Source organism: Mya arenaria, chromosome 17, assembly GCF_026914265.1.
Source record: "Mya arenaria isolate MELC-2E11 chromosome 17, ASM2691426v1".
Taxonomy (NCBI): Eukaryota; Metazoa; Mollusca; class Bivalvia; order Myida; family Myidae; genus Mya; species Mya arenaria.
Genome location: NC_069138.1, coordinates 53483982 through 53507321, shown reverse-complemented (window position 1 = coordinate 53507321; position 23340 = coordinate 53483982). Strand labels below are relative to the sequence as shown.

General features: G+C 35.5%; 1 protein-coding gene across 1 annotated transcript; it reads right to left on the bottom strand.

Annotated features, from left to right (window-relative positions):
* Nucleotides 1-445: 445 nt before the first annotated feature.
* LOC128224553 (uncharacterized) lies at nt 446-23232 on the bottom strand. The gene is made up of 13 exons (XM_052934433.1): nt 23143-23232; nt 20853-20975; nt 17805-19683; nt 17362-17473; nt 13422-13519; nt 11834-11958; nt 9091-9210; nt 8390-8500; nt 7867-8040; nt 7398-7513; nt 6436-6572; nt 5512-5561; nt 446-4410 (listed from the first exon to the last, which is right to left on the bottom strand). The coding sequence occupies exons 2-13, from the start codon at nt 20917-20919 to the stop codon at nt 4328-4330; spliced, it is 3072 nt and encodes a 1023-aa protein (XP_052790393.1). The 5' UTR covers nt 20920-20975; nt 23143-23232; the 3' UTR covers nt 446-4327.
* Nucleotides 23233-23340: the final 108 nt, after the last annotated feature.

Below are 23340 nucleotides of genomic sequence, written 5' to 3'. Positions count from 1 at the left end.
ACAGATTCCGCACTTAAACTCGAGAACGGTTTAACCTAAAACCGTGAAACTTCAGTGGTAGGTTGACCAGTACATGAACCATAATCTTCTATTTTTTTAATTTTTTTTATCGAAATGTGTGTCTTCACTTTCCTGATAACTTGGTTCAACTATAAATATCACTGCATTTTATTCCTTAGATTCATTTTTTTAATCTTCAAAAGCTTCGGACAAGGATGATGTTTGGGAAACATCGCTCAGACTCGCGTGTCCAAAGTATAATTTATTTAAAAAAACAATGTTGATTTAAGAAAAGAGAGTTTAATTTAAATCCACACAGATTATTGCGTGGCCTTTTTTAAAAATAAATATCCATTACATGTTCAATGTAACAGTCTATAGTCAGCTGAAGGAAAGATAAACTATTAATGTAAAAACAAAGGGGGGATTTGTTCAATAAATTTATTATCTATAATAACTAAAAAAACATCATAGCCTTCTCATGATGTATTGTATAAAATAAATAGGACGGAAAAATATGACTATACACTAACAACATACACTCAACACAATAAATTAAGGGTCAGTTATAAAATCAAATATTTTTTCAAATTAAAATTACATGAAAATGTACACTTATATTCTGATGGCCTAATAAAAAAGTGATTTTCTAAAATATTTCTGTAAGCAACCATCTGAACAGACTTTGATCTGAAGTCAATTGTTCTATATTAATATTTCAACAATTTATTGTACAGGTGACTCTTAATACATTTTGTTGAGTGTAGTTCACAAAGTGAAATCTCAATGCATGAAAAGTGCAACTGTGCACTGGCTATACATGTTGTCATAGTTCAAGATAAGCAAGGAATGAACAAATGATTGATATACATGTACCACTCCACTTTTAATATTTTCGGAGAGTTGTAAAAATAAACTTGATACAATCATAATATAACATGACCTGTTTTTTTCAGTTTTTTAAAGTAATGTTTAGTGAAAAAAACTGGAAAATATACTAAAGCTTAAGTAAAAACTAAATTTATTGTATATTAAATAGATAAATACATGCTGCTTAAAGAAAAGTTGCACTCAGTCTGGATTAAGTCTGCGGTGTTTATCTAAAAGCATTTTAAAGTCCTAAGGGTTGGTATTCATAAAACATCTGGGGCAGTGATTACGAACAGTCTCAAGTCTGAGTTCAGACTCAAGACTCATTATTGCAAAACTTCATTTCATTGTAATTTTCCTTTTATCAGGGCACAGATAGTAAAATTTGCTGAAACAAATCGCTATTTGAATATTTCACTAACATTTACCTATTTTTTGTAAAAGAAATGAAATAAATATGATTTTTTTCTTCCTTTATCAAAATGCTTTTCTGAGTCTGTCTGAGTCTAGACTTGGACTTGAGGCTGTTCATAATCACGGCCCCTGGTATCATTTCTTAATTGAGGTCAGTTTTCTTTTAATGTTTATAGTCAAATAAACAGAAAAATATCAAGTGTTAATACAGGAATCTGCTCATGTTTTTGTTAAATGCACCTGTTTAAGTGGACAATACTAAAGAATTTCAGAGTGTTCAATGTTGATATTTTGTGTAGGATTTTTTTTTTTAAATAAATACTTTGTGTAAGTCCTACAAGACACCATTATAATTAGGTGACTGAAAAAGTTTCATTTCAATAATTTTGTTTAGTAAGTAGGATTGCCCTCATTTTGTGGTTTTGGTGTGACTCTGAACTACAATGCAATGCTATCTTGAAATTTTTGCATGAATTTCTAAAGCCAAAACAATTTTCTAGCAAAGAAATAACTTTTTGCCAGGTACATGATCAAGCATAGAGCTTAATACAGTAGCAGGGTTGCTGACAATAAAAAATAACATCAATACTCATTTGTAAAATCTAACTTCTTTACCTTAATTACAAACTTACTAACTGTAAGTGATTAAATACAAAATAAATATAATTACGTGAAATCTACATGAATCTCTTGACAAATGGAATGTCCTAAATGCCACAACAAAATGTTTATACATGAGAATGAGAATGAAAAAAACAGCACTTGATTATTATAAACATGAAAATGTAAAATACACAATTATCACAGACAAAACAAGAGGATGCTGTTTCATGAATGATAAAATATTCAACAAATGCCATTTTCAACTTCATGTAAAAATAAATGGATGGTGGCCTATAGATTTTAATACTTTAAATGCAAAATCGAAAGCAAAAACGCATAATCAAGAATATTTGGTGAATTTCGGTGTAAAGTCAAAATTTATTTAACTGAGTGATAACAGAAAGTAATATTTTCACATGCGGGGTAGCCATGATTGAAAACATATATTTCAAAACCATTAAACCTAGCTTAGTGATTGTTCCATTATCAATATTTAGCAATATAGGAACAAAGTTCTGAAATAGCAGTGAAAATATCAAAATTGATATTTAAACTGCAGTTAAAATAACAGCAGTGAAAATAACATGATATTTTACTGAAAACATAAAAGAAAAGGTCTTAATAAGGTTTGATATTCAAGGAACATATATTTAACATGATTCAACATACCAGACTTACATTGGAAATTCTTACTCTCCAAGTTGAACATAATTTGTTGTATCAGGTATTTTTTTCTAAATTGAAAACATATGGCATTTCACCAAGCATTAGTTACAGTTTCTTACAGTTCCAAAGGTATTATAAGCATACATATGTGTGCAAGGTAAATACTTCTAACAAAGATAGATAGTTGATCATCATGTACAACCGTCTAAAAGCCCTATGAAATATACCATTCATTCTAATTAACACAGTACTGACATTCTCCATCTTATTGCGCTCAAACTTTGCATGGTATTAAACATAATTTATACAGCCAATTGTTTAAAACTTTAATAAGTTGTCCACAGTTTATCTAGATGACTCATTAAACAATTCCATTGGTTAGTAGTTATTATTGGATAAATATTGACCAATCAATAAACATTTTGGATAACTTTAACGAAACCAAAAACTTAATAGTTTTATAGTAGCCCAATTAGCAGCTGGGGGTCGTTTTAGATAAGATCTTAGTTGATTTTAAAGCTGCAGTCTCACAGATTGACCATTTCAACAACTTTTTTTTATTCTTGTCTAGGAAAGAGCAATCTTTTGCGTAAATATCTGAAAACCAATGATATAAGATTGCTGACAAAAAATCAGATCATAGATGTTCAAATTTCCGTTTGAAAATTAATGTTTATGGCTTTAACCGTTACTAACAGTATAAGAAAACATCATTTTTTTAAATTATATATAAAGTCTGCAATCTAATTTTTTGTCAGCAGTCTTATATAACTGGTTTCCATGGATTTTCGCAAAAATTGGCTCGTTTCAAGACAAAAAATAAAAAAGTTGTAAAAACGATCAATCTGTGAGTGTGCAGCTTTAAGTCATAAATTAAAAATATCTTTGTGTCGTAGTTGCATTCTCTTGCCGCATATTTGAGTGGATTGAACTATAGCCAGTATTAAAAATGAACATAAAATTGAGGAATTAAAAAAATCCATTCGCTGCCATTCTTGACATTTATTCAGATTTAAGATTATTCAAAAACAAGACACTGAATCAATGTGGTCCAAGAATAAATCTCTTTGGGAAATATTTCTAAAAAAAAATAACCATTTGTTGCAGATTGTGTGGGGGCTATACGAAGGGAAAAAATGAACACTATAAATATTACCACTCTTATGAGGTGGAAATAAATCTGTCACTTTTCGAAATTTAGCAAAATATTTTCTAAACTTAAGGAATTTTGCATCCAAGCCGGTATTTTATTTTGACAGCAAGAAAATGGCCACATCAAAATTGACAAAACCAAATCAATGAAAATAAAAAAAACCTTAATGATTTACAGTTGGCACATCTTATAACTCTTAACACAAAAATATCTATAAAGATTTACTCAATAATATAAATGCCTTAACATACTTAACAACTTTTAAGGTCTTATTTCAACAAACCTCCTACTTTTCTTAGTCCTTTGATAACCATTACTCGCTGACCATATCTGGCTTTGTTGCTACATGTATCTTTTCCTGTTATTTGATGGCCATTTTCAAAAAAGGTATTGTTATACTATGGTTGCTAATGTAACTGTCATTTTTTTTTAGTTCTGCACAGCTTTAAGTGTTTACGTGTTTTACAAATCAATCATATTTAAAATATTCTTGAAAAAAAGAAACACGCAAAACTGATCTTGCAATGACCCTGATCAATGCAAACAGCCACACACTATTATCCGCAATCATTGACTACCCAAATAACCCCCATCTCTCTCTTCCATTGTGTTGTAGTATCTTCACTGTATTGAGCACATTTTACTGGATTTCTCGTTCTGTAAAGTCTTAATCACATCAACTTTCATGGACCTCCGGCGATTGGCTGGAATAGTTGAAATGATAATTTATCATATGACAGAATCATATGTTACTTATACATGTAGACCTAGAAATTCTTAAGTTAACTCTTTAATTGTATATATTTCAGGGGTTCTAACAGCTGATAATTGTCAATCCTGAAAAATAGCTGGGGGTTAGGTTTGAATATGAGGGATTCATGCCCAAAGCAAAGCAAATGGGCTTATACCCTTTTGAAATTGTTTCCAAAGTCATTTTTATTCATATAAAGGTATTTCCTACTGTTTTTGATGTGAATGTTCGAGCAAAAAACAATCTTTACAACAGTACAATAGTTTGAAGTAAAAAGTCCACAATCCTGGTTTCAGAATTTATCCTGAACTTGAGAACCCCCGAGATATATACCCTGAGGAACAATTACAGTGATAAAAATGTTCATTCTAAATCCTGAAGGCTTACTTATATGTTGGCATAAGCTCAAGTAACTGCTTTAAAGAAAGCATCAAAAATGGATGCAAACATTTGTCTGTTTTTTTGGGGGGGTAGATAAAGGGGCATAATTCACTTTACGGGACTTGATATGCATGAATAAATTCTCACTGGTAACATGCGTATTAAGTTTCATGCCATTATCTTGAATATCATATATATATTATTGCCAAGATTATATTTTTTGAGATGTCAATGATAACTTCAAGGGGCTAGACACCAGATGGTCCAAAAATCGACAAATGCTGTATTTCCTCAAAACAAGCCCAGAATTGTGAATGCGAGCTAGTAGGAGGCCGAAGAAACATCACTTCACATGAAATTAAAATAATAAACGCAACAATCATGTTGTTAATTTTATGTAAGTTTTTGACAATTTTCTTTTTCTGTTGCAATTGTATCATCTGGTGTCTGGCTCCTTTAAAGGCTATGAAAATACCTTGATTTCTTTTCTTTAAAAACAGACAAGCTGCGACAATGTTCTTGGCATACAGTTAAGTATAATGGAGTAGGAGTTTGTACTCTTTTACAACTTCATTACAGAAATAAATATAAAGGTCATCTCAGTAAGCAAGCTGATTTCTTTAAATTCTAGTACATATGATGAAAAAGCCATGCAGGCTTAACGAAAACCTACCTTCAGTGTAGACCTGTCTATCAAACTGGCCGGCAGCAAGTGGAATGGAGCTGTAAACACACATAATTAAACTTCAATGATTGGGTTTTTAAGAGACAAGTTGCTTCTTCAGGAGTTGTGAACATATATAAATAATCATCAATATCAATAAATGAATGTAAGACACTAAACTTCCTCAACTGAGATAACTACAGCTGTTTGGTTCCCCGCATACAGGGCATGCACGGCATTGCAACAGGAATACAAAACAATCAGTTTGCTTACATAGGGAAGCGCTTGCCCTACTGAACACATTGCAGAAACTGGCTGTGATTTGAACACTTTTTGAAATTATTTATCATGTTCTTGTGTACAAAACTGATAGTCTGTGAAAACAACTGCAGTAAGCAGAAATAAATCTTGAACCATGATGTTGTAGTCTGTTCTTTGTTTTAAACTATGCATTACCTCACTTATTGGAAAGGGGGAGCTTAACTGTGCAATAACTTTTGTGCAGATTAATCACAATGCCATTCAATCATATGGGAGTACCTGAAGGAAACCCACATGTCCAGCTTGGTGACCACCAACAAGACTCACATTCGCCCAAGACGGGAATCGAACCTGGGTTGCCTAGTTGAGAAGCCAATGCCCTAACCAATGCCCTAACCAATGCCCTAACCAATGCCCTAACCAATGCGCTAACTGGACAACTCAGGTTCTGGGTGCAGGAACTATTACTTATTGCAAATATGATGTTATATGAACTATGCTGTCCATGGTGTGGTGTGTTTGTAACACCATGTGTAATTTCAAATTTACATTTCTTTTTTATATAACCTATTCAATGTGATACCATAAGCTAATACATTCTTTGAAATTCAATAAAATTACTACAAGACCAATCATTGATGGTTGTGTTCAAATATTACACTATATACAAACCATTCTCTTGCAGGCTGTACGGCCACATCAAATATTGAGAATACTGGTCGGTGGTCTGAGATAGTTATACTTCGTGGGGAATCGTAGTGGGTACACGATATGGAATTCTTTTTCTTGGCCCTAAACAGTACTCGATCCTGAAACAAAAATACAGGTGTAGGTAACATATGAATAGAATATGCTTGACAGGGACAGGGTTTTTTTTAAATAGGGGAGAGTAATAGTCGTGACACGAAATGGCATTCTTCTTCTCAGCCTGGAATAGCACTCCATCCTGCAGAGTTAACACAGGTTAATGGTGGTATTACTTCATCTTTTTCTACATATTGCAAATGATATTGCTAAAATAGCGTATGATGTTTGGTGTAAACTTTATTTGTTAGGATAGAGGCAGCTATTTACAACAATTATTCATTTAAATAATACATAACCATTTCAAACATTGCTAGAAATTCAGTTTAGCTTGATGTGTGAATCACTCTAGGGTCTGTCTCCTGGATGAAATAAGTGCTGGGCCGGTATTAATAAAACATCTCAAGTCATTTCCTAACTTAAGTCAAGTTAAGTATCCCACTTGTCGTATTATTTCATAACTCAATAATATCTAAGAAAAAATATTTGCAGTAATGTTATGTATGGCTAGTAATGTGCATACTTTTTAAGTTAACTTATACCTTTCTTTAAATTTGACTATGAAAATTTTAGGACATTAACTTTCATTAAGAAATGACTGAAGACATTTTATGGTCGAGTGATCTCTTAGAGAAAACTAAGAGAACAGACCCCTGGTGGGGCTTGAACCAACATCCTAATGAGTGAGAGATGGACACCTAAACCCCTGAACTACTTTAACAGTTATAAGAATGATTTAACCATCAAAGCAATGTTTTCTTTTGCTCTCAATGATGTTCAATTAAGATAATTAGATTTGAGTTTCTAATACAAACAATTTGCCAACTTACAGTATAAGAAGGAATCCTGTTTTTGGAGGAGGTATCGAATGTGTCCTGGCCGATATCATACTTGTATGTGGGCCGGAAGTTGATCCTGCCTTCCTGGAACCCTTGGAAAATGCTCCCTGCAAAAAGGATTTAGACAAAGTAATACAAGATTGAAATGTCCAATGAAGTAATAAGTGAAAGTGCTATTTCAAAGACCTAAAAGCAGGAAAAGTTTTATTCCATCTCTAAAATGTACACAGAGAGCTACAGTCAAGCTTAAAATGAATGCATGAATGCAGGACGGATAATCGGAAGAGTTACAGACCTGTCAAAAAATGTATGCAATGTCTCAAGCCACAATATATTCACGGTTGGAATGTTACTGCTATTCATATATGTGACAATGTCCCCCACTACTTCTCTGCCCTGGTAAAACAAAACTACACCTAAACAAGCTTCTACCCAATTCCTAACAGATTACCCCACCCACCTTCAACAATTAGCTTTGTAAGCTGGTCCCCTGCCACAAGATCTTCAAAGTTGGAATGTTCCTGCTCTTCTATATAGCTGACAATGTTCTCCACTGCTGCTTTGCCCTGGTAGACCTCAATACGGAAATTCAGATCTCCCAGCCAGAACACACTGTCATAGCGTTGGGTCACATCTGCAAGTACAAGATTCCCAAGACAATAACATCTTTTATGACATAAAACTATTTTATTTTTATTTTTTTGCTATTGCCACAATGCATATGAAAAAACAAACATGTGTAGTACTTGATCCCTAAGAAATTTAAGGGCTTTTCCATTTAAACATATAATCCATTTGGGGAAGGTACTTTAAATAATGCCATCCCCCTACAGAAGCATATTTACCCTTTTGGGTCCAAATTAGCGAAAAAGACACCCACCCAGATACTATGAAAATAATTGCATTCTCTCTGTGGGTTATATATTAACCGAAATAGCCCAAATGATTGAGAGTTGAAAGAATGCAAGTTTATTCTTCTATACCTGAGGCATGATTGCCATTTGGTGAGCCAGTACTAAGCTGCTTGGGAAGGTTTAAATGCTTGCTGATCTTTATAAAGTCATCTAGTCGCTCTTTCTTCTTCTCATCTCCAGCTGTAAAAACAGAAATGACATAATGATGTATTGGGAGGTTAACAAGTCAATGATAATATTTTTTTTCATACTGGTAATTTCATATGCTTTTAACTTCAATAAACCTTCAACTGACCAAACAGGAGCACAGCCTATTCTATGGCAGACAATTTTGGGTTAATATTCATCAAGATATGGCAAACATTTCAATATGACACATGGCACATGCGTCTTCGGTTGATTGCCAAAAGGTTAAATAAGTATATGAAGCAATAATTTCATTCTAAAGTATATCAACCGAAAAATAGATAGTTGTAAGAAATGGACTACTTAATGAAAATATATACATAAAACATATCAAAATGTTTACTCTGAAGCTTACAGGAAGCATTTATGCTTAGTGCTACCATAATATGTACGTGAAACATGAATGTTAAATGAAAATATATTCACTATCATTTCTCATTTTAAATTTCATGATTTCTGTAAAAGTCTGTTTTCCCAAAATAAACGATGGGAAACCGGAAACTGAATTTTCTTTATGAAATTCATTTTAAAAATGGCTTGTAATTTAATAACCCCAAACAACCACATGCTCGAAGACAACTTACGTGCAAAATGTGAGTTAATGAAGAGGAATGACGTTCCGAAGAACTGGAACCCTATGGCAATAGCACCTTTAGTTTTCACCATGGTAACAGCCCTTGTCTGGACCAAATCATCTTCCGGAACTAAAGATATAACAACAGGGTCCGTGTTATTGTATGCATACACACACATCCATTATCACAGACAAGTTTCATAAAATGTACACTTAAAATAATTTTGATGGCTGATAAATTTTTATTCTACAGTAAAACTGCGATCGCTCGAGGTTGCCGGGGACCGAGTCTAAACCTTGAGGGAACCGATGTTTCGAACGACCCGATTTTCAATTCTCCAGTCTATTATGAAATATCTTTCAGTGTATTTTAAGTTTGAAGTCGTCTGTTTAGTCGTCTGTTTACTAAGACACCGATTATGTGTTGCGTTGTGGAAATCGCTTATATACTCAGCAAAAATAGAAACGTCCCTCCATATTTCAGGAAAGATTAATCGAAAACCAAAAGGGTTACTTTTATGAATCAAAATAGAAAAACTAGTTCATTCATTTCTGTATCAAAACCAATTAATAACATCTGGCTATCTTGTTAACTTTTCGAGAAATAACCGGTCAAGAGAGGTAGGGGTCAAAATCAAAAATCCCAAAACTCAGAAAGGTGTTATTGAATGTTTAGAGATGGAATTTCAATAAGAAATGTGGCACAACCAGTAAATCTCATTAGTACCGAGTGTGGCCACCATTTGCATGAATGCATGCAATGATCCTACGCCGCATCGACGTAACGTAACACCAGTGCGCTGGGCAAATTCCTCCTTTCCTGTTGTAACGTCCGTGTAAGATCGCGAACATTGTCAACCTGATGGTAAGCTCGTGCTTTGCGGCCCAGCTGATCACATATGTGCTCAATGGGGTTGAGATCCGAGGAAACCGCGGGCAATGGCATGACGTTGACATTGTTTTGCTGCAAGAATTGAGTGGTGACCCTGGCTACATGAGGGCGGGCATTGTCATGCATCAATGTTACACCAGGACCATGCTAACGAATAAATGGTAAGGCATACGCATTTAGCACGTCTGCAACATAACGCTGTGCATTGATGTTGCCCTGTACAACAACCAAATCTGTCTTCCAGTTTCCCATTATCCCACCCCAGACCATTACGCTCCCTCCCCCAAACCTGTTCTTCTCAACAATGCAACAATCGACGAATCTTTCATTTTTACACCTGTATACCCGTAATCTTCTGTCAGCATGACTAACTGTGAACCGAGATTCATCGGTGAAAATCCGTTCCAGTCAGCCCTTCTCCAAATCAGATGACGTCGCGCCCATAACAGCCTGGCAGCACAGTGACGTTGCGTCATTATCTGACCAGTGTACGGGCGGCGTGCCCTGATTGGTCGCAACCGGTTACGAATGGTCTGCCCCGAGACACCGTATTGCCTAGCAGTGACTATGGCTGCCAATTGACGTTGACATAAGTGCGTCAACGTAATGAAACGATCTGCTTTAGCCACGTTACACGAGGCCTACCAGGTCGCTGCCGGTGGTGAACAGCCCCAGTCTGCTGGTACCGGGATGCAAGACGCTTAATCGTCTTCCGACAGCACCCGAACCGACGCGCGACGACCCTGGCGGACATCCCACCTGCAAGCTTGCCCAATTGCCTGATTTCGCTCGTTTTCGGAAAGCCGTGGCATATCGAAAACAGTGACAAATTAAAGTAAAAATTTCATTTCCAGAATAGCCCCTATCGCATGAATGGTACGACATGAACTCAATCAACATATGGATGACATGTATAGCGTGCACGTGCAAATGACCGTTGCGGTTACTGGCGGATATGTAAACCGTTGCGTATTGGGCAAACTGTACACGATTGTATTCTGAACATCGCCAGGGTTTAAAATACATGTACATTGAACAAGTAGCAACTACACAGACAAAGCTTCACCGGCTATAAAACAGGGACGTTTCTAGTTTTCCTGAGTGTATGTTCAAAGGCTGTCGTATACTATACGTATACTAAATATAGATTTTAAAAGAAATATCAATAAATTAATAAATAGAAATTTTTATTTTTACAAAATTGCCATATTGCAAAGCAAAGTGACAAGAAGCAATTATTTTCATAGATTTCGATGTTGGATCGACATGGTAGTGTTTATTCATATTCTTATTACTCATTTTCATTTCTCACAATTAACTTCTCATCATTAACTTCTCATAATTATCATCTCAAATGCCCATATCAACTAATATCGGTCATGCGTTAACAGTAATAAGCGTTTTTTCACACCTTATCAAATTGCGTATCAACTGTCATTGCAATTTTTACAACTTGCGAAAATTTTAACACCTAACAAATGTTTGTTTATTTAGGAACACGCGTTCGGGGAAAAAGTGTGAAAATATGACCTCGAGGGAGCCATAAGGTTATGTGCACGATTTGTGTACTTGGGACCGAGGATATTGCTTGACTGCTCAACATAATTAGGTTTCGATGCAGCGTGGGTATATTTTATATGAAAATAGAAGGAAAAAGTTCGGGACCAAGCTCCGACCTCGAGGGAACGCCGGTTCTCGAACGACCACTTTTTCGAGGGAACGCAGTTTCACTGTACATTAATATATTTGAAATATTTTACTACAAACATTTATCAAAGAACACATACAGAACAAATTGGCTACCTCCTGTACTGCTGTAAAATTTCATTAGAAAATCTTTTTCAATGATATTGAAGTTTACCCGTGCAGAACCAGATTAGATCCCTTCGTATAAACACAGCCAAATGTAATGCCCCATGTGATGCCGAATGAAACAGGACGTGGGTGGGGCCTATAGTCTCCTGCAGTAGAATCTCCCACTCTTTCCTGAAAGGGAGGTTATACAATGAAACAAGACATGGGTGGGACCTATCGTCTCCTGCAGTAGAATCTCCCACTCTTTCCTGAAAGGGAGGTAATACAATGAAACAGGACGTGGGTGGGGCCTATAGTCTCCTGCAGTAGAATTTCCCACTCTTTCCTGAAAGGGAGGTAAAACAATGAAACAGGACGTGGGTGGGCCTATAGTCTCCTGCAGTAGAATCTCCCACTCTTTCCTGAAAGGGAGGTAATTCAATGAAATAGGACATGGGTGGGGCCTATAGTCTCCTGCAGTAGAATCTCCCACTCTTACCTGAAAGGGAGGTAATTCAATGAAATAGGACGTGGGTGGGGCCTATAGTCTCCTGCAGTACAATTTCCCACTCTTTCCTGAAAGGGAGGTAATACAATGAAACAGGACGTGGGTGGGGCCTATAGTCTCCTGCAGTAGAATCTCCCACTCTTTCCTGAAAGGGAGGTAAAACAATGAAACAGGACATGGGTGGGGCCTATAGTCTCCTGCAGTACAATTTCCCACTCCTTCCTGAAAGGGAGGTTATACAATGAAACAGGACGTGGGTGGGGCCTATAGTCTCCTGCAGTAGAATTTCCCACTCTTTCCTGAAAGGGAGGTAAAACAATGAAACAGGACGTGGGTGGGCCTATAGTCTCCTGCAGTAGAATCTCCCACTCTTTCCTGAAAGGGAGGTAATTCAATGAAATAGGACATGGGTGGGGCCTATAGTCTCCTGCAGTAGAATCTCCCACTCTTACCTGAAAGGGAGGTAATTCAATGAAATAGGACGTGGGTGGGGCCTATAGTCTCCTGCAGTACAATTTCCCACTCTTTCCTGAAAGGGAGGTAATACAATGAAACAGGACGTGGGTGGGGCCTATAGTCTCCTGCAGTAGAATCTCCCACTCTTTCCTGAAAGGGAGGTAAAACAATGAAACAGGACATGGGTGGGGCCTATAGTCTCCTGCAGTACAATTTCCCACTCCTTCCTGAAAGGGAGGTTATACAATGAAACAGGACGTGGGTGGGGCCTATAGTCTCCTGCAGTAGAATTTCCCACTCTTTCCTGAAAGGGAGGTAACACAATGAAACAGGACATTGGTGGGGCCTATACAAGATGTGGTCGGGACTTATGTGAGAGCGAATCAAAAATAAGCCAGATACCCAATGTGAGGCATTTTAGTGGACTCTGAAATTTGCAATAACTGTCATATTCAAATTGATTCCACTGGCAAAAACACATCCATTCCTCCTTGCCCCCTAAAAAAATATCATAATAATAAAACATGGTATTTTCTGTATCAAAAAGGTACTGGTGTACAAAGATTTGCAAAAAATAACATTTGTTGACATGCATCATGACACAACTCTTACATGATCTCTTCAAGCCGAATCCAAATATTCTATACTTGATTAAATATTTCAATGCAGCTGTAGCTAAATCAATGCTTACTTGCTCATGGCGTTTTCCTGAGTGCCAATGGCGTAGATGTCCTGCATGTATTCACTCTGTTCTGGCAGCAAGAAGTCATCAATGGGCTCCTTGCAGTCCTGTTAAATACACAAAACATAAGTAATTAATGGTTCACCAAATAAATATTTTTAGTTGGCTAATTCTTATTTTGTTTTGCTCAATTTTGACGAAAAGCTGACAAATGCAGGCCTTAATCTGTTTCTAGCAAATAATTTAGAAACCAATGCTCAGGGGTTCAATGCTCATTTTTGAGACGCCAAAGATAAATTTATACAGGTGGGGGATCAAAACTGTTCTGTCTTCAATGAGGGGCATTGTTCAACTAGATCAGACCTGTTGTGCTTCTTTATACATGTATTTAACAACATTTGAAAGGACAGTTTATGTGTTGTTCATTTAATTTTGTAAAATATAATTCATTTACAGGAGTACCATTTAAGTCAGGGCTTCCATTTAAAAGAAGTTTGGAAGTATATTCTCTATAGAAATGGGCAAATTTTAAGTTTCAAAATCTGATTATTGGACGTACATGTACAAAAGCTGCCAATATTTTAAACAAAGTGTCCAAAGCTGAAAGCTTTGTATGCAAAATATTACAGCCCCTATAAAAAAAGTTACATTCAGGTCACATTTTTAATAAAGATTTAATTCTTGAACTAAAATAAAATTGAACATTACTTTTGGTGATTTGGGTTTTTTAAATAGCAAACTAGTTAATAGTTTATTACAATAGTTCTTCGAGAAACTTGAACATCCGTGTTTGAAAGGCAAACTTCCAAATCTGATGGCAAGGAAATTCATGTAGGTATGGCAAGGAAATTCATGTACGTATGGCAAGGAAATTCATGTACGTATGGCAAGGAAATTCATGTACGTATGGCAAGGAAATTCATGTATGTATGGCAAGGAAATTCATGTATGTATGGCAAGGAAATTCATGTATGTGTCTATACTATATTTCTGTTTCTATCAACATAATTTGTTTTGCCATAAACACCATTAACAGTGTTTGACATGATGTCACATTATTCTAATGATTGTTTTTTATCTACTGGTGTGAAGGCTTGACAATGGATACTTAAGTTTTAAAACACAAAACTTGTTTATTGGATTTGTTTATATACGATACTTACTGGAAGCTCTGTTAAGCACACTATATAAGGTAACGCAGGTGTACAAAATGTTTCCTGCTAATTATTATACCTCAACTGTCTTTATAGTGTTCAACGTAAAATATGATCAAGATAAACACTGCTACGTTTTAGAATAAAAAAATATGATCAGAATACTGTAAACTTAGGCTGGCAAAGATGACATTTTACTTTAATTATGAGAAACAAATTCATGGACAATTACCCCTTTTTGCTGCAATTAAAGTGAAAAACAAAGGTATTCATCATGCATCTTTGAAATGAAAATAGACAATGTCACAGGCACGGTGAAATACACATTAAATAATAATTATAACTGAAACATTCAACATTCACATATATCGAAATGTGAGTTTAATATCATGCACATTAACATCTGCATTTCCAACTGTTTTCAAACATTGGAACATGTATCAAGCTTATTCATTGTCAAAATACACATGCACACTGGCATCTAATGGTAAAGGCTGAGTTTTGGCACCAATTTTAATTCTCAACACTGACTATTTGAACAGTATATATATTTCGAACAGTGTTAATTTAGAGTCAAATTTTCATTGACATTCAGTAATCAGGAGTTGAACGGTTAGACTAGGTTCTTGTTACTAACAATGTAGGTTCAGAACCTAGTCTAACAATACTGTGTTGTCTGTCACTGGATGTGAATTATTTTAACCATATAAAGTACCAAAAATCAGCCAATTATGTTTACAAAATCTGACACAAACTGGAAAGCCAAGCATTCATGTTTTCCAAATAATACTCTAATATGTCAATCAAAGACAAACAACAAATGTGTTATGCCATATCTGCTTCAAAATGCCGGGAATAAATTATAATCATTGCTATGGAATTTCAGACCAAGGGACAGGACAATCACAAAGTCATACTTAGCTTACATACATGTACCAATAATAAGCATTTGCACAAACAATAATCTTACCTTTGGTATCTTAGGAAAATGAAAATGAAAACTACTATCACCAAAAGATATACAAGCAGAAATAATTACAGAGAAAAATACAATAGTAAATTCTATCATATTGACAAAGAATTTAGATATCATCATATATGTATATGAGAGCTCTGTTTTCCTCCTCAAGACATCAGGCACACTCAAGGGGTCTAATATTTGTCTTTACAACATACCCAAGTTAAATTCCTGGTAAAGTTCTATTGTTCACAAGCATACAATGTTAACTGTCAATATCCAGTGCAAGGTACTCAGTAAATTTTGTTGTTTCTAAAACAGTACCCTTTTTCTGAAACTTGTTTCTACTGTGCGCATTTTAGCTAAAAATAATATCTTTGAAACAGTTGGAAACTGTTTCCAAGCAATGTGTTTACGCCTGTTGTAAATGTCTTTCAAATAAAAATAACTTAATGAAAAGTTGAATGCTTAAACATTTGGTGTACAGAATGTAGAAATGGCATGGTGGATGATTTAAGAGACAAGTTATGAATCACTCACTGTTCAGTCGAACTAGTTGATCATTCACATTTTGGTAATTGGGGATTCCCCAAATACTCTAAATAGGTTTATTGTTATGAATGAATTTCCTGATTGATTTGTACCACATTTTGCTCACTTGCCAGCCCTGGAATTGACCTCAAGGAAATGTTGGGATTTCCCACTAAGTTTTAATTTCATTTACAACATGTTTATTTTTGTTTATTTTATGCTTTGCGGTGGTTTTATAGAGATATATTAGTGAAACAAATTTAATATTTCACTGTTTCAAACATTGAAAATAATAATTTGAAATTTGTCACTGTTTTGAAATTTTAGCCTGCACTCGGGCCCAAATCAAAAGTCAGTGTGCACAGGGCCAGGACACAATTCAAACGTCATCATTTATGAATTTAAGTTATGTGCACATACAAACTGGCCCATTTTTAAAAAAAGAGTAATTTAATGACTTTTAATTCCAATTTTAAGCATTAAATAAAAATAAAAATTATTTGGTTCAGTGTTAGATATAGCAATATATTTCACCCCAGGAACACCAAAGGCGAACATATTTCACTTGTTGCTACGCCACATGTGAAATATAATTTTGGTGCTCATTTGGTGAAATATATTAGGATCTTACACTTAAACAAGAAAATATATATGTATTTTTTTCATATACATGTATACACATGTAGTTTTGTGTTTGAAATCAACACTTTTAGGTGAAATATCAAATTCTTTTGATTTGTCTACTGCATATGATATAAAAAGGATATCACATCTATATTGAAATATATACAAGTTTATTCACTAAACTATAAGTATTTAAAAGGAAAAAATCTGCTTTTCTGTGGTTGAAATGAAATAAATTGAGAAACTGAATACAATATACAATATACTAGGTTGAATGAAAATATTAGATTGAATATATAGCCCTGATACAAATTGTCATAGCTTCTACAAACATCCTTATATTTAACTTTAACATTAAACTAATACACAATGGTCTGATTGTTCAGAATATTGTTAAAGTTTACAACGTTGTTAACCTCATCGTTTTTAACTTTCAAATCTTTACTGTTCTGGAAGTTTAATAGATACACTTGTGATCTGCAGTATGTCCAACAAGATATGACACAACTGATTCAGCAGCTGCTGTACTCTCAGGTTTTATTTAAATATATGAGAACATAATCAAATATTTCACGTTTAAAAGTTAACAACAATCTTGTTAATCATGTTGTTAACTTTAACAACTTTCTGAACAATCGGCCCAATTTCATACTTGTATACCAAGCATGGTAAATGGTTTTACCTTGATTTCCGCCATGTTCCATGACCCCACCCACAGTCCAACCTTTCTGTCAGGGAAATATCGGTCCAGCTCGGAACTTGACAGCATTTCCGCATGGTTACCTCCTTTCATCCTAAAAACAATGGTTATTCATACAGAGCCTTCAAAAGTGGGCTACAAAATAACGTAAGTGGCTTTGATCAATCATGGCACAAGCCATTATTTGCTTCATGCTTAGCTGTAACAAGCCGATGTCAATAGCTTTTTTTCTAACAGCAATGTACCTATGCATGCAACTAAATGTGTTGTACAAGTACATAATTAACATGTCAAATATGAACAAATCCAAGAAGAATTGTTGATTTTACAAGCAAAATTAAAAAGTTGAGCTTGGATTAAATTTGACCCAGATAAATTTTAATACTGCATAATGCATAAAAAAGCAAGAAAAATGTTACTGGTACCTGTCCCTAGCCTCTTTCGTTGGTAACGCGTACAGTCCTGACCCTGTAGACAATGACCTATGGGATAAAGCTTCAAGCTTGCTCTTATCTCGTTCAGATGTGCCTGAAAATGACCGCCCAAAGAACTTGGTCATGGAATATGCAGGATCGGCTTTGTATGTTGTACGAAGGGACTGAGACTTAACATCCTGGCCAAGCGGTGGTGGTAAATTTTTCGGTTGAATTGGAGCAAGCTTGCCTGCATTTGGTTTTGGTTCTGGAATGACCTTGTCCATTGCCACACCTGAGCTGCCTGGTTTAGGCACTGTTGTTTTTCTCTCTGGACTGTCCTCCAGCATCTTTTCATAGTTTTCGCTTATTGCTTTTAAGTCAGAGGCCGATCCAAAAGTTCCAGTATGTGACTTCTCTGGACTCTTAAATTCACTACCATCTAAAGGCTTTATTGCATGAGCAACTGGTTTCACCTTATTCCTTTTCCCACCCTTTTTCTTTCCTTTCTTTTCGCCTGTACTTGACACGCTGCCTTTACCATCGGAATCAACACTTTCTGGTGTTCCTCTATCAGGTACTGGCAGAAATGCAATTTTTTCTGGCGATATATTATTTTTCGCTTCTGAATTATCGGTAATTTTCTCAGTACCATCCACTTTCTTACCAACATTCTCTTCAGCACCTTGAGGATCGTTCATATTTTGATTCACATTAAGTTCAGCTATATCTTTAACCTCTTTGACATCTGGATGAATCACTAAGCCCTTCTTAGGCTGAACATGAGTCTCTTCATTGACATCCATCTTTTCTTTATCAGCTGCTTGAAGATTAGATAAACTTGTGTTAGTAAGGAAATCACTTATTACAGAATTCTGCTTCTTAGATTCTTGATCATGTTCCTCTCCAGATGAGTTTGTTTCTCTGTTGCGTTTCTCACCTTTTGTGAAGTTTTTCCTTGCAGACCTTGGAGTTGTTGGGGGCTTAGGGGAAAACAATGCGTTCTTTAATGATTCCTCAGATCTTGACCTATCCGGAGTCATGCGCATAGCCCGAAATCTTTGCACTGTGGCATCTGAAGGAGCCTTCTGGCTGATTATATCACTGTTTTTATTTTGAACATTATCCTCATCAGAGTGGTAATCTATGTCCATATGCTCAGGGGGTGATACTTCAATGTTTTTCACATTGCGTGAAGGAACAACACCTAATGAAGGGAGATCACCCAAGTGGGATAATCCAGTCCTTGGCTTACCTGGACCCAATAAAGTAGAAACTGTATCAGTCTTTGAATCTAAACCATTTGCTTTATCAGGAAACAACTCTTTTTTCACACTTGACTTACTAGTATTTTCATTTGCTGGTTTGTCACTTGTTGAATCCCTTTTTTTAGCCACTGGGGATGAATCCCGTTTCGTTCTATTTATTTGCACATTATTCTCTCGTTTTTCATAAATGCTTACAACCGTTCCATCCTCTATTTCATCAGTTGTAAATGGATTTCTTTCTACTGGTTTCCTCCTGTTCAATTTTCTTGGCACTGGTTTTGGAGGTATGTCTTTATTCACAATTTTATCATCACTTTTATTCACATTATCACTATCATCTTTATTAATCTCATTGGCAGTATTTAAATTATCCCCACTCCCCTTCTTTCTTTCACGTTTACTTGAACTCTTGATATTCTCACTAGAATTACTTGTCTTACTTTTTATATTTTCACGAGAACCACTTATCGTAGGCGGATCAGAACCCGTAGGTTTTTGGGGTGACTCTTTCTCTAAACTATCGCCACGCTGCAGTGACACAGTTGAACCATATTCACTTCCACATTCAGAGTCACGTCTTTTTCTTTCAGCTAATTTGGCTGCTGCACTTTTCTTTTTACGCCCTAAAATGAAATAAAAAGTGTCTGAATGTAACAAGTTTAGATAATATTTGAAGTTTTGAGACTGTTTTTAAGTACATTTACTGTTACACTTTACTGAATAAATTATCTATTTTCTCAATTAACTAAATATTTTTCATCTAACACCATGAAATACTGCAGTGCGACCAAAACTCTTAATCATAAAATATCTTAGAAATGAAATTCTATCCTGAAATAAACATAAGAAAAAGCATCATTATTTATTTGAAATGCTTCATAAATCAGATGATTTGAATGCTAGATGTGCAGAGATTTGGCTTCATGCAGCTCATCCAGATTTGGCAAGTTCTGGATTCAAGCCCTGAAATAAGACTTCATGTACCATTTATAACCTTGGATGAAACCTTTAGCGAGAGGCTTGCCTCTCAGACTGATTTTGGGAAGTTCTGGATTCAAGCCCTGAAATAAGACTTCATGTACCATTTTATAACCTTGGATAAAACCTTTAGCGGGAGGCTTGCCTCTCAGACTGATTTTGGGAAGTTCTGGATTCAAGCCCTGAAATAAGACTTCATGAACCATTTATAACCTTGGATAAAACCTTTAGCGGGAGGCTTGCCTCTCAGACTGATTTTGGGAAGTTCTGGATTCAAGCCCTGAAATAAGACTTCATGTACCATTTATAACCTTGGATAAAACCTTTAGCGGGAGGCTTGCCTCTCAGACTGATTTTGGGAAGTTCTGGATTCAAGCCCTGAAATAAGACTTCATGTACCATTTATAACCTTGGATAAAACCTTTAGCGGGAGGCTTGCCTCTCAGACTGATTTTGGCAAGTTCTGGATTCAAGCCCTGAAATAAGACTTCATGAACCATTTATAACCTTGGATAAAACCTTTAGCGGGAGGCTTGCCTCTCAGACTGATTTTGGCAAGTTCTGGATTCAAGCCCTGAAATAAGACTTCATGAACCATTTATAACCTTGGATAAAACCTTTAGCGGGAGGCTTGCCTCTCAGGCTGATTTTGGGAAGTTCTGGATTCAAGCCCTGAAATAAGACTTCACGAACCATTTATAACCTTGGATAAAACCTTTAGCGGGAGGCTTGCCTCTCAGGCTGGTTTCGGCATGTTCGAAATTCAAGCCCTAAACTAAGACTACATGTACCATTTATAACCTTGGACACAAACCTTTAGCGGGAGGCTTGCCTCTCAGGCTGACTTGACTGCCATCAGCGTGGTCATTCCCTACGTCCATCCTGTGTTATCAGCCATGATGGATACTTGCAAGAAAAAAGTCTCATGCCATTTTGCCTGAAAGTAGTCATTGACTGTCAATTATATCAAAAGTATTTTTCCGCTATAATTATACATTTCGATGAACAATCCCAGATTCTTACACTAATGCTTGGCAAAAACTTTTATTAAATAAGCCTTGCTATAGATTTAAAATCATGAATTTGAGCAAGCCTGTAAAGCTGTTTGACCAATGCAGAGCTTGCAGACTTGTTCTTATTTGGACCACTGTAGTGGGCTGGGGTTCATCTTATTTTTACAATAAAATAAGACTTACTTAAAAAAAATATCATAAATCCTAACTGTAGGTACAGCTGGGCTTACAAAGTAGCAGTTAAATACAATGCTACATGAATGGATATGACATTTATCATAGATGAATTAGCAAAGAAAGTCGCAGAGAAAAATTGATATTAATTTACACCATTAGGCATACATTATCTCTCAACTGTTCTCATTTCTTTCATATTTTCCATTTAGATTCAATGACAATACCCAAAACATGGTGCATTGCAGCACAAAATAGCTTTTTTGGAACAATTTAAAAGACACTGAGTCTGCAAAATGCACATGAAAAACACCTGAAGTTAATTGGCAATGATAAAATCACACTTCAGGAAATGTTGTAAACAAAATAAAATGCAAACCTGTATACAATTGCCTCTAAAAACAATTTTAAAACGGAGAACAAAATTAGAACTGAATTTTTAAGTTAACATTTTGTTGGTATAATTTGTGCAGCAAGCAGCAGCTACAAAGCTCAGTGAATGACCTGTTAGTGAATACAAGGCATTTTTTTTGTCAACTTGTCAATTTAACTATTTTAAATAATCATTAAATTTAGTCAGTCAAACTTAACTTTCATAAGTTGTGCTGTTATAATTTGTAAATTAATTTAAACCTCAACAATTTAATCAGTGACAACATCCATAAACACATGTGATTGTTAAAGTTAGAAAGTTATTGAAAAGTCGACCCGATACCATTTACTTTCTTACAGATTTAGTGAGCTCTGGAAAAACAAAATTTGTGATAATTGTATTGTTCTGTTTCAGCAATCAATTTTAATTATTAAATACAAGAAAAGAAAGCATCAACACTCTACCATACAATTCAAGAGCAGTTTCTTGAAAGTTCTGAAACACTCAACTGAGTACACTATTAAAATCCTGCATAAAATGAATTCTGAAAGAAAATGAATTTGTAATATCCTGGTAAGGTCATTATATATGCAGATATGTCTGATATCAAATTGAATAGCTTATGATATTGTAATAATTGGGACCAAAAGTGGCATGTAAAATCGCTGAACTACATTCAACATTGAGCAAACAACAAGCAGTATGGACGCCACAAGTCTGCCAATACCAAATATAGTAAAATGACTCTTGGGACTACCCTCTACCTTGGAAAGTGAGGTAAAATTCGGAGGAAAAGTGATGGCTGGTTCTTACAGATACACACTCCAGTCCATTCCAAGCACTTGCGTTTTACTTCTGACACAAGAAAGTAATGCACCAGTCAATTGTAAGTACGTACACACCCCACACACCCAGATCCGGGAGTAAACAGGGGATAGCCGGGGAAATGGGCCATGTTTTTACGTTCGAAGTGGCCCCGCAGTGCCGGGTGAATGCAGTGGTTTTGACTTACCTAGGGTCCCTGGGGTGCAGTGCCATTTGGCGGATTTACCAGAAGTACGCCCCACAGGACGGGGATTTTACCCAGGCTAGGCTGAACAAATCAAAGTCCCCCCTATTCCCTAATGGCTGATGCATAAAGCTGCACGGAAAAGAGTGCCTGGTGTTGGTCTGGAGCCTAAGCCTATCAGCACAGTAGCATGACCCTCTAACCAACTCAGCTAACCAGAAGGCTAAATCTTACCCAAACATTCCTTTTTTTAAAGTGAATAAGCCTTGAAGTCCAAATAGACTCAGACCAGTGTTACCACATTCAGAAAAAAACTAAATAGTAATAAAAAAATTATCAAAGATTTTATTAAACAACATAAATCATCATGTAACCATGATTGAGTTAAATCAAAATTCATCACAAATAACAAACTTCAAATGTTCAATAAATGTATACGGAAAGAAAGAATAATAAATTAAAGATAACATTTCCCGGCATTCATTTGATATCAAAATTATTATAAACATTATCAATATTTCAGAAAACAGCGTACATGAGTAGAAAACAGTCAGTTAACTTGGTTGACAGCTGGTTGTTTGTTATTTTTCGTCCATGTTGGAATTTTGACAAGTTTGCGCATGCGTACGACCGTAAACCGTTCAAAGAGCAGTGTCGTTATTGGAGCTAACCTTTTCTTCAAACAATATCATTACAGAATAATACAATTACATATTTTGAGTGAATATTTCAA